Source organism: Chanos chanos, chromosome 9, assembly GCF_902362185.1.
Source record: "Chanos chanos chromosome 9, fChaCha1.1, whole genome shotgun sequence".
Taxonomy (NCBI): Eukaryota; Metazoa; Chordata; class Actinopteri; order Gonorynchiformes; family Chanidae; genus Chanos; species Chanos chanos.
The window spans coordinates 2,639,458-2,652,291 of NC_044503.1; the positions used below are offsets into that span (position 1 = coordinate 2,639,458).

The 12,834-nt window shown below is 43.2% G+C and overlaps 1 protein-coding gene across 1 annotated transcript; it reads left to right on the top strand.

Moving 5' to 3' along the window:
* The first annotated feature begins 168 nt into the window (after positions 1 to 168).
* Positions 169 to 9,315, top strand: comp (cartilage oligomeric matrix protein). The gene is made up of 19 exons (XM_030784228.1): positions 169 to 340; positions 2,943 to 3,016; positions 3,117 to 3,168; positions 3,633 to 3,775; positions 4,196 to 4,333; positions 4,489 to 4,563; positions 4,868 to 5,020; positions 5,134 to 5,238; positions 5,355 to 5,462; positions 5,738 to 5,897; positions 5,984 to 6,102; positions 6,238 to 6,290; positions 6,383 to 6,576; positions 6,948 to 7,126; positions 7,237 to 7,285; positions 7,632 to 7,828; positions 8,091 to 8,263; positions 8,510 to 8,649; positions 9,257 to 9,315. Exons 1-19 carry the CDS (start codon positions 169 to 171, stop codon positions 9,313 to 9,315), a joined length of 2,343 nt encoding a protein of 780 aa, XP_030640088.1.
* The last annotated feature ends 3,519 nt before the right edge of the window (positions 9,316 to 12,834 follow it).

Genomic DNA, 12,834 nt, shown 5'->3' on the forward strand with positions numbered 1-12,834 from the left:
CTTTTGTTGTTTTTTTTTTTTTTTCTGACTAGTTTATTTGTTTTTCTCTCGCAGATTTTTTTATTATGTCCTACATTTACACATCGCACAGTCAGCATTTTCTTAAGTGACTTCAGTGAACTTCAGGCATCTCTGATAAACGCAATGGGCCATTAAAAACGTTGTGCAATGCCGGACTCAGAGAGCTTTCTCTTACATCTCTTCCAACACTTAACAAAAATTGCGGCCGCGACAGAACAGAAGATTTCTGTGTTTGTTTTTCCAGTGGAGGAGCACTGGGATGCATACTGGGAAATGAGTGGAGAGTTACTGGTCTGGAATGGCAGAACAGCAAGTCGAGGTGCTGCTTGCGAGGCCCCACGGGTGACTGGGTTGGAATGCAACCAACATCTGTAGATCCAATCACTGGCAAACAAAGATATACAACAGAACAGTTTTTGCCAAACACAAATGAGTTAAACTTCCCATCTCCTGGAAAAATCCGTAGGGCAAAGTTTCAAAAATTTCTCTCTTCATAGTTTGTCGTGTTCCAACGAAACCACTCTCTCTCTCAAATTTCTTTTCAAGCGGGAGCTTTGATGGGAACTGACGAGAAATAAAAAAAGTTCACTGGCAGATTCTCAATCTGAAGAAACTGTGGCTTAAAAATAATTAAAACAAACGAGACCCAGAGAAAACTTTAATATATGCTTTTGCCAAAACAAACGAAAAATATTCATGTTTCAATAGCAGAGCAGCAAACTGCTCCTGTCCTGGTTTAATTATAAAACATGGAAACACATGACTACGTAATAGCATTGTGATTACTGCACACTGATTTGCGTTACTGACATTTTAAGTGGTGTAATCTATCATTACAACAAAGCTGCAAATGAACTATTTACTGTCTCTAGACCCGTGATTATTTATACCGGTTAATAACACTGTTGGAATTTAAATGGAAATACTGCATTCACACAAATACAGATCTGTGGATCACTGATATTATTCTTGGTGAAGTATTGGGAAACATGTCCCCTGTAACATGTAAAGTACACAGGTTGGTGTATGACAAACTCCGTCCTGACGAGATTGTCAGTAACCATCTGGATCCAGGGAGACGGCGGTGATGTCAGAATGACAGAGGAGCGGGCTACAAAAACAGAGGAGAGGAGTCAGAGAGAGAGAGAGAGAGAGAAAGAGGAGTTGTCTAACAGTCAGGGGTGTCTCCTGCAGCAGAGTTCTGTCTCTCTCTTTCTCACTTCTTCTCCAGGACCTGCGCCTCTTACCTGTCTTCAGCTCTTCACCTGAGTCCGACGCCACTCACCTGTCCTCTGCACACAGAGGGACCTATCGGAGAATATGATGTGGTTTTGGCTTTTCGGTTTTCTCCATCTGATCTCCAGCGCGGTGTCCGCACAGAGAGGTGAGTCAGTCTGGACGACGCTCCTTCATGCTTCAGTTATGATAAAACAAAGGGCTGAACGGACAGATATTTTGCGCACTTGCATTTTGTTAAGTGTGTTTCAATTTAGTCAGTAAGTAGTAATATATTGGGTCAAACAGAGGTCAGGATATTATCAATAAGGAATAAATCTATTGATACATGCAGTTCATGTTAAGATAATGTTATGCAAATTACATGTGTGTGTTTTTTGGAGCTCTGTGTTGAGTGAACAGAACTTAACACCTCTTTTTGTCAGATAACAAAAAGAACATGGGTCAGATGCTTTCAGAACATGAACTGGGTTGTGTGAATCCGTATGTTGTGCTATAATTCATCCATTTTAGGGCCATTTGAAAGGAATATTCAAACTCTGTGTATGAGGACACCAGTCGACAGAGCCAGATAATACGTTTTCCTCATTTTATTAGTCAAAAACTACCAAAGCATTAAACGCGAGTCCACGCCCAAATAAACGCGTGAATCGTTCTGAATGCCCTTACTCACCCTGGGCTTTCTTAAGGGCGTTTTCCCTTTAAACTGATGTAGAAAATCACACTGTTGCTCATCTTGCCTTTGAGCGGGAGGAGTAAGAGTGTCTGATGCATGTCTCCGTCACTCGGGCTCAGGTAATGTCCAGAGAGTTCTAGAACGTTTGGTTGGAATGTGTTTGCGCAAACACTGATGAACTTAATGGGAAGAGCATACTTCCCTTAATCCTACTGAGAAGAGAGAGAGAGAACAGCCCCCCCCCCCCCCCCCCCCCCACACACACACACACACAAACCCCCATCCTTACCCCAGGGGGCGTGGGCACGGCCATGGCCATCCTCTCACCCCGGTTGGTCCTGGTCCAAACCTCGAGACTCATAGATCAACACTTGCTAAATCAGCGAGAGCCGTCGCCACCCTGGCAGTAAAGAGCCCAGCGTCTCCAGCCCTCGTACCGAACGCAGATTAAACACGGACATGCAGCGCTCAAACCCATCTTTTTTTAAAATCGAGTGCCTTCGTTTCTTTTCCACCGCTACTCTCCACTCTCCCATAACGTTCCCTCTCCTTAGAATGTCTGGGGTTTGAGGAGAAAGCTGGGGATTATTGGGGGATGAGAGGTAGGACAAAGGCAATGGCTCATCCCTCCTGTCCGAACGATTCCAGGGCCTTGCGGAGAATCCGTGGAGTTTATAAATAGCTGGAGTCTTTGACAGATTAACAGGGCCTCCATCTCTGCATAAAGCATTTGGTGAATCGCGATGAAGGATAGATGCCGAGCCAAGATACACATGATGGGAGGAGAGACCCTCAGAGGGCCAGAAGAGGCTCCTTTGAAATAGGGGCCAAATTTAATCTTTAAGGGAATGGGGAGGGGGGTTGTATGTTGCCGCTTTTTTTTTTTTTTTTTTTTGATGTATGCATGGGTGGATTTGCCGTGCGCCGGACGTAAAACGGCACACAAAAATGTTGAAGTATGAATTTGACGTTAATCGCAATGCGTTTTGCTTGCCTTCGTAAAACGCAGATGGAGAAATCATAAACCAGATAAAGGGAACCAATCAAGCTCTTGCTGAGATCAGAGAACTTCTCAAACAACAGGTAAGTAAGTCGGCTAACAGGATGCACATCGAACATTTAACAGATTTACGGTCGATGTATACCACCGGGTGAGCATTAAACCTATTTTCATATTTGACAGATACAAGAAATTGTCTTTCTGAAGAACACGGTTATGGAGTGTGAGGCCTGTGGTGAGTGTAATCTCTATAGGATAATCCGTATTATAATTTAATCTGATGGGGAGAGAATGTTGTTTTGTTACACAGAACACACGCTCACACTGACATTCAGATATCACACACTCATAAAATGCCTGTAACAAATCCTCTTTGTTATTTTGTATGTAGCACACACATATCTGATGTCTACTGTGTAAACTCTAACCCACAGTTGTACACAATCAAAAATTAAAAGTCACGTCAATCTAAAATTAAAAGGTGACAGAGGCCTCGCAGCTGAGTTGACTTTCGGCTTGTTTGAATTGACTTTTGGGATGAATTTAAGTTCACTTTACTGAAAAAAGATACAAAGCACTTGGTCTCACTACTAATTTTATTTTCTAGAAAAAGGGGGAATTAGGTGAGATTAAAAGCAGCAGACGCCAGTAGCTCAGACTCACATGAGATTGGTAATCCCAGTCAAAATCTGTCTTTAGGCATGACTTATCCGCGGCCGTCGTGCGTGCCCAACCCATGCCACCCTGGCGTGAAGTGTACAGAGGCGGGTGGACGGATCACCTGTGATCCCTGCCCAGAGGGCATGGAGGGAAACGGAACACACTGTACAGACGTGGACGAGGTGAGATCCAAAATGATCACCCGCCTCACACAGAGATAATCACGACTGTCCTGACTGACGGAAACACTGACATGGAAATACATGTACCGCAGATCCAAAGGTTTGGTCCAAAGGGTGATGAGGTCGTCTTCTTTCTCTAGGTTTTATCATAGGACCGTCCCCGCTATAACGGCTATTGTATTAGTCATTTATTGGTTTATTATTTAATAAATAGTTTGTTTGCTGTTATTACATGAATTAGTACAAATGTTAAAGTACTGCTGCATCAGTGAGACACCTGCAAGTCTGTTGTTTGTGACCACAGAGCAGTGGAATCCCTTACTGTATATCAGTATTATGAAAGAGAGATTACTGTTGAAGGATGAGAATTGTGATTAGTAATTTTCTTTTGTCGTGACGGTGTTGTGCGTCGTTGATTAGTGTGCCGTGATGCCGTGTCACATGGGAGTCCGCTGTATCAACACCTCCCCTGGTTTCCGCTGTGGGCCGTGCCCAGCTGGTTACACCGGGCCGCAGGTACAGGGAGTCGGACTAGCCTACGCCAGAAACAACAAGCAGGTAAACGCTTTATCAACAGGTTCAGCAACACGTCGGCTAGACACGAACGATCCTTAAACGGCTTTTTAATTACACATTTGCATTTGCTGTTTCTTTAAAAAATGGAGAATCTCAGAAAGACTTGATTTTGTTTTTTAAATTTCACTTCTTCTCAGGTGTGCACAGATATTAATGAATGCGAGACATCGAACGGGGGCTGTGTGGCTAATTCCAACTGTGTGAACACTCCAGTGAGTATCATCAGTGATGTGTGGTTTTTAAGTCAATAATGCTTAAGGTTATTCTCTATAAGTGGAGTGGTATTACCAGTTACACTGCATGATATTTACTCAGTGTGTGTGCTTGCGTGTGTGTGTGTGCATGTGTGTGTGTGTGTGTGTGCGCATGCGTGTGTGTATGTCCGTGCGTGTGTACGTGTGCGTGTGTGCGTGTGCGTGTGCGCGCGCGTGTGTGTGTGTGTGTGCGCGTGTGTGCGCGTGTGTGCGTGCGTGTGTGTGCGTACGTGTGTGCGTGTGCGTGCGTGTGTGTTAACAGGGCTCATTCAGATGTGGTCGCTGTAAGCCCGGGTTTGTGGGGGACCAGCAGCGTGGCTGTAAGCCTGAGAGATCCTGTGGAAATGGCCAACCCAATCCCTGCCACAGCAGTGCGGAATGCATCGTCCACCGTGACGGCAACATCGAGTGCGCCGTAAGGACCCAATGCTTCAATGCTCCAGTATCACAGCATGTGATACAAATACACAACACGGGCGTTTGTCTGCCTCAGACACAATTTAATTAATTAATTTTTTTTCCATTTAGTGCGGAGTTGGCTGGGCCGGTAACGGGTATGTCTGTGGTCCTGACGTGGACATTGATGGATTCCCAGATGAGAAACTGAACTGCCCTGAGAGGAACTGTGCTAAGGTGATGCCATCACGCCGAGAAAAATATACCCTGTATCTCCAGCTTTACAAGTGTGTGTCTGCACGCTTTCGACTGAACAAAACTGGCCAGTAACGAGGCTGATGTTGTTTCTTTAGGATAACTGTCTCACTGTGCCGAACTCTGGCCAGGAGGATGCAGACAAAGACGGAATCGGGGATGCGTGTGACGACGACGCAGATGGTGACGGCATCTTAAACACCGAGGTCAGAGGTCATGTGGTGTAATCAAACACTGCAAAACAGGGAAGCGCTAAATTATGCAGAACGGGTGATGTCGTGTAGATTATGTAGAGGTTTCAGATCAAAGCAATTGTACTTTCTAACCTTTAACTTTTAACATTTCAGATGAAAGGCAGATAATTATCTGGACATTTAGACTTCAAGGGAATAATTAGTGTCTTTAGGTCTACAATTTTCCCGGAACACTACAAACAGAGGGAGGATTGCAACTGATATTTGACCTTTCTTTACATTTGTAGGACAACTGCGTTCTTGTGCCGAATGTCAACCAAAGGAACGTGGACCAAGACGACTTTGGTGACGCATGTGACAACTGTCGGCAGGTCAAAAACAACGACCAGAAGGACACAGACAGTGACGGTAAAGGAGATGAGTGTGATGACGACATCGATGGGGATGGTAAGTCCGTAGTTTCTGTTCGTTCTCGGTTATGAGGTCATGGTACACGCTGTCATGCTCTGAACTGTACTGTTGTTGTTACTCAGGGATCAAAAATGATCGTGACAATTGTAAGAAGGTCCCGAACGCTGACCAGAAAGATCGAGATGGAGATAAAGTTGGCGATGCCTGTGACAGCTGTCCTTACGTTCGCAACCCCGACCAGGTCCGCTTCTGTACCCCTTAAATTACGCGTCACATCTGTAGTCAACACACAAATCGATACCACTTCATTATCCCTGAGTGACTGTTCCGTGTCTAGCAGTAGTTTGACTGGGTGCGTTTTCTGTCATTTCCACAGCTGGATGTCGACAACGACCTGATTGGAGACCCGTGTGACACGAACAAAGACAGGTACATTTACGTTCACTTTCTTGTCTGGGAAGCGTCTACAATCCCCCGTAAGCAGGCGTGTAATCGGCTCTGCTTCTCTTGGCTGCGTACAGTGACGGAGACGGACACCAGGACTCCCGGGACAACTGTCCCGCCGTCATCAACAGCTCTCAGCTGGACACGGACAGGGACGGGCTGGGTGACGAGTGCGACGACGATGACGATAACGACGGAATTCCCGACCTCCTCCCGCCGGGTCCGGATAACTGCCGACTCATCCCAAACCCGCTGCAGGAGGACTCTGACGGTGAGCTCATCAGTTTTCCTGCCTCTCCTCTCCTCTCCTCTCCTCTTTTTTTTAAATTTTTTTTCTTCTGCAAATCTTTTTGCAAAGGTTACGAGAACATTTGAGCTTCGAATTACTGGAGAATTAGCTCATCCTGTGTGTGTGCTTTGAGATTAGAAGTGGATTTACTTTACAGCCTGCAGCCTTACATTACAGCCTGTGGTCCCCTGGTGAACTCCTTTATTTTAAGAGCTCCACTAATGAATCAGTCTTTCCGGTGTCCAAGGACACGCCTGGTCTTACGCAGTAGCTGCCAAATCCAGAATCGTTCTTATTCGTTTTTAAGATGTATTTTGTACTCAGTTGTTACGTTGTTGATTACCACATTTCAGGTGATGGCATTGGAAACGTATGTGAACACGACTTTGACAACGACACGGTGATCGACACCATTGATGTTTGCCCTGAGAATGCTGAAGTCACGCTCACGGACTTCCGCGCCTATCAGACCGTGGTTCTGGATCCTGAGGGCGATGCTCAGATCGACCCTAACTGGGTCGTACTCAATCAGGTCTGGCCTTCTGTCTCGAACCTTATACATCACAGATCATTTCCATACTGTAATCTCACTCAAATCCAAAGTTTTATCTTGATCAAATGTTATTGTCTCATCCTAAACAGGGGAGAGAGATTGTCCAAACGATGAACAGTGACCCTGGTCTGGCTGTTGGTAGGAATACAAATGATCCCAAACCATTTACTATAAAACACCAAGAAAACAAGATAATGCTTTTTTTTTAAAGACATGTCACACGTTCTGTGAAGTGGCTGACATACTGTAGAAATGTAATCAAAGCACTGTAAATGTGAAAGCTTTTCCTGTGTACAGTGGTAAGTACAGTATTGAGGTCAGCTCCGTTAGAGGTACACATATTTCCAGAGAATCCTACAATGAGGTGCCATTTATTTTCACATACCTTGACCTACTTTAGAATTTGTCAAGGCTATAAACAGAACAGCGGTGAAAATCCCGTTTGAGGCGCCAACTCTTTCACTCTCTTTGCACCTCCGTGCAGGTTACACAGCTTTTAACGGTGTGGATTTTGAGGGGACGTTTCACGTGAACACGGTAACAGACGACGACTACGCGGGATTCATCTTCGGTTACCAGGACAGCTCCAGCTTTTACGTGGTCATGTGGAAACAGGTGGAGCAGATCTACTGGCAGGCCAACCCCTTCCGTGCAGTTGCAGAGCCTGGGATACAACTCAAGGTGCAAAACTCATCCAACACTGAGAAATTCAGTTCAGAGTAACTAACCTATTGACAAGGAATCCAATTAACTAACAAAACGTGACTAATGCCCTTGGAACTGATAGGTAGTACTGATCCACTCCTGTAACTGTGAACCCAAAATGAAGATACAAAGAGCCAATCTGAGTGTAGGACACGGCCTTACAGTCATTCAAAGCTCTTTAAAGAGATGCTAAATGATTCCCCTGAGACTTCTCCTGGTGCTCGCTTGCTCTGATTAGGCTGTGAAGTCGACCACGGGACCTGGGGAGAACCTGCGTAACTCCCTGTGGCACACAGGCGACACTGCGGATCAGGTCAAGCTACTGTGGAAAGACTCCAGAAACGTGGGGTGGAAGGACAAAACCTCGTACCGCTGGTTCCTTCAGCACAGGCCTCAAGATGGATACATCAGGTACAGTCTCCTCATGGTTCAGCATACTGAATTAAAGGGTCCCCATATAGGAAGCCTGTTCACCTCTGGATCACTAAGGGCTCACCCTAAATAAATCTGTCTACACTGAAGCAATGTCATGGACAAATCCCAGCTCAGGAACAGATCCCAGTTGGTTCAGTGTGGTTTTTCCACCTTGGTCTTTGGGCTCCCATTGGGCTAGAACGGTGAACTTCTGTTGTTTTTCTTTCTGCTGGATGCCCTCAGGGTTCGTTTCTACGAAGGACCGCAGATGGTGGCAGACACAGGAATCATCATCGACACAACCATGAGAGGGGGCCGTCTTGGGGTGTTCTGCTTCTCCCAAGAGAACATCATCTGGGCTAACCTCCGGTACCGCTGCAATGGTAAGCGTTCTTACGATTATTGTCATAATTAACCAATCCATACAAACCAGCACGCTAATCAGTGCTAATCAGTCAAGCCACACAAACATAATTGTTAACCGGTTCTCACAAATTGTTGCGCTAACTGCTAACAGCTAAATGGCTCATCAGTCCACATAAACCAGCATTCCTTTGGTGAACCACTCCATACAAATAGCTGCATTAACTGCTAACTTGTTCATAATAAACAGGCCACAAATTAGTGAAATGTTCCTGTAAATTCCCAGGACTGGTCTGTGCTCACAAGCAATGTCATTAACCAGCTTTCTTGTTAGTACAGCGGTAAGTATCCCTGCCTGCCATGCGGGAGTCCGGGGTTTGATTTCCCCCGACGGGGAGACATAAAGTTCTTGTCCTGGAAGTGGCTTTGGATAAAAGCATCTGAATAAATGAATGAATGTACATGCGAGCTAAAACACACACAAACCAACATATTCTCACCGTTGATAGAGGCACAAGGTCAAGCACCATCAGCTCTAATCCTTATATGTATTAAGCAGCCGTTGGCGTTGCTAACCGTTTTTGCTCTCGTGTATATTGTTGACAATGTCCAAATGTCTCCCCACAGATACGCTTCCAGAAGATTTTGACATGTACAGAGTGCAGCAAGTCCAGCTTAACATCTAAGTCCGGCCTCGGACAGATTTGTGCACAAGAGTCCTGTTCATCACTCCTGGGTGTCATTTTCCTCAATAAAAATGACATTTTACACAAGAAGTTCTGCCTTGGCCTAATTGTGAAATTTTACGACTTGTCCTTACAAAACAAAGGCCATGTGTGGTCACAGCTCAATGTTATCTTTTCAAAAGTACAAGCTTTAGTTTCGTACCTGTGAGCCTTGTTCTCTCTCAGCACTGCACGTGTGTTATCCATAACTCTTCAAACTTTCTCTTTTATCCCAGTGTCGTGAAGATAGTTTTGTAATGTAAAACAGCACAGTACATAAGAAGGTACTGGCATATTAGTTCTATTAGTTCAGTTTTTTTACTGTGAGGCTAGCTTGCATCAGACTGATGTTGAAGTTACAGAATAAGATGGTTGTCAGTTTGAACCCTAAACCTAGTGGTTCACTGATGCGCTTCAGAGCAAAGCGCTAAATCCCAAGGTTACTCCAGAGATGTCCAACCTCTGACACATAGAATAATCATTACAAGTCGCTCTGGACAAGAACCTCATGTAAATGTGGACTGGTAAATGTGTAAATGTGGACTGGTGGGAAAGCTTAACAATGGAAATCAGAAGACGAATGACCCTCTTCATAATCTAGATTGTGAAATTTGTGCTGTCACATTTGCTTTCATCTCGTGAGAGACGACCGTGTTCATAAGTGAGAAGGAATTTTGGGGGATTCCAGTTCATAAACCTAAATGAGTGATGTTTTGTGTGTTTATGTATGCTCTCCAGGATTACTCCAAGCAAAAATCTGTGATCGCAAGTATAAAATAAGCAATAAAACACCCCCTCCCACCCACCCCCCGAAAAACAACAGGATGGCGAAAACGCTTTAGTCATGAGAGAGGATTGGTACTGAGGTCACAAACACAGGTATTTAAATATATATTTTTAAAAACACGTACAGAAATACAGGTTACAAAATATAAATGATATAACAAGGATGATCTGATATGTGTAGCCGAGACATGCACATTTAGCATACTTCAGTTAAAGAAACGTCATTGGACAATGGACTATGTACAGGGAAAAAGTCGCTTTTCACAGTTAATTTCCACGAATGTCAGACAGAAACAGATCACATAGGGAACTCTATACAGAAACATAGAAAAGGTCAGTAATGTAATTCAATGCAAAAAGTTCAACAATGAATTCTGGTCTCTCAGACAGAGAAGATCAGAAACACCAGTCTAGGACGAGTTTTTTTTTTCTTTCTTTTTTTCCCCATTTTGTCTCGACAAGTCACGAAAGCAACATTTTCGAACGCAAAACAAGCGACCACAGAAAGGTTGAGCGCATTCTTTAATCTACTTTAATGTTCTTAAATAATTAAAGCTTCCACAACTGAATTTTTAAACCCCTAACCCAGTCAACATGCCATGTTTTCTGGGGACAGAAAAAAGAATGTTGTTGCAAATGAAGTAATGCACTTTTTTTAACAGCACATTTACACTTTTTTTTTTTCTCTTTTCTTAGTTCTGAGCCTGAAAAGTACAAATTACTACACTACTGTCAAAATTTAACAACAATTTTTTTTTGTTTTGTTTTACTTAGTTTTTTTTTTTTTGGCCTCGAAACTCTGTTCTTTAATTTGTCTTTTTTTTTTTTTGTTTTTTTTAGTTCAGTTCTGTTTTAGTGGGAAGTACTTGGAGCGAGAGTCGTACAGCAGCATGAGAGCTACGCTCGGCTGTTTTCTTAAGGCTTTGGGGAAACTTTGAAATCACATCCTTAGTGATCTGGTGCTTGGTTTTTGCGCCAACACCAACACCAACACCTACACCGACTACCTACGCCTGCCGTCAGAAGTGCTATAGATATGCTGACATAAGTAAAACATACATTCTAGCCGTTATCTACCTCCTCTAACACACTAAGGAGCAACAATTTTATCTGCACTCAGCCCTTTTTGTCTGTTTTTTTTTTTTTTTTTTTTTGTAAAATTGCATTGTAAAGTTACACGTTTGCTTCCAATACCGCGATCTCCGCACTTATCGTCTGTGCGATACGGCAGAGATTCAAATAGCCTAGGTTATAGGGAGTGGCCATTGTACAGATATTTCAGTCTGAGAAGAATAAAGTCAGTTATACATGTGTGAACAGTCAGCGATAACAGAGAACTCAACAGTCCTGTTTTCATGCCTTGAAGCCGCCGATTAAAGTGCAAAAGCAACATGTGAAAATTAAAGGTACGGAAACGTGACGTGTGGAGTGTTGCATGAGCGCTGTTGCCTAGTGACAATCAGTTTTGAAAAGACAGCAGTAAACACATAAAAAAAAAAAAACCCACACACACACACATTAAAAAAACCAAAAACACATAAACAATCAAAGGGGACTCCAGGGCTAGCCCCAGAACAGTGTTAGCGACAGTGAAGTAAGTAAGTTTACATACTCCTTACGAAAAAGGGAGACTAAAGAGCTCTGTTGATGTGGACAGTCAAGCCATGTCAATTTCGATTATCATATTCAACACGAAATGAGACGGAAAAGCAATCATACGACACATGAAGGGGTAAAACAACTGGATTTTAAAAGGGAAAAAAAAAAAAAGTTTGGGGAAAAAAAAAAAAAAACGTTGAGCATTTCAGACTTCTACTGTGGCACAAGTTTACATATATACATTCTAATTCCAGCAATGAGCTAACAATGCATGGAAAACAGAGAACTGACATCGGCGCAGGTGAAGAGAGAGCAAAGCTGGTTGGGTGATTCGTTGTAAGTCATGCTTTGCTGGGGAGTCCATAGAGTATAATGTTATGCACAAGTTTTAATCAAACCTGCAGAGCTAACAAACGCTTTTTGCTAAGGATCATTTGAATGTCTTAAATATTTCTTTGTTTATTTGTTTCTTTTTTTTTTCTTTTGACATGCAGTCAAGCTTTTATGTACAATATTTGTTTTATTTTCTTTTCAACAATGTCTGTTCGAGGGGAGACTTTAAAATCAGAACTTGACCTAGAATGGCACAGACCAGAAAAATTATATATATGTGTGAGTGTGTGTGTGTGTGTGTGTGTATAATGGTTTGGTTCAGATGTGATCATGTTTTCTATGTACTGCATTTATATACACATTTTCATAGATAAACTCAGTAATCTGTGAATTTAACCATCTTATGTGTTTCAAAAACTTCATTTCTGACGGGTCTGCATGCAGTATGCCCCCCCCCCTCCCCAACCACAAACAATTCAGTTTTTATATTCATGATTTCCCTCTGAATTGCATAGGAATCATAAATTTGTACAAAATCATACTACATAATAAGAGAGAGAGAGAGAGAGAGAGAGAGAGAGAGAGAGAAAAAATAGAACTCTGAGATCAACTGCCTTGGTAATAGAGAAGTCACACAGCAGTAGCCAGAGATATAACTGTCATTCCATTAACCTGTGAACAAGGAGCAGCTAGCTGTTCTTCCTAAACCATTCTATTTGGATCACCTATTACAACGAACCAGAACATACAGCACAGACAAAT

Excerpts from the sequence above, each read along its gene's own strand:
- comp (XM_030784228.1), top strand. The coding sequence starts at position 169 with ATGCCGGACTCAGAGAGCTTTCTCTTACATCTCTTCCAACACTTAACA. Across the intron at positions 3,169-3,632 it reads TATGGAGTGTGAGGCCTGTG|GCATGACTTATCCGCGGCCG; the intron begins GTGAGTGTAATC and ends ATCTGTCTTTAG. Across the intron at positions 7,127-7,236 it reads ACTGGGTCGTACTCAATCAG|GGGAGAGAGATTGTCCAAAC; the intron begins GTCTGGCCTTCT and ends CATCCTAAACAG.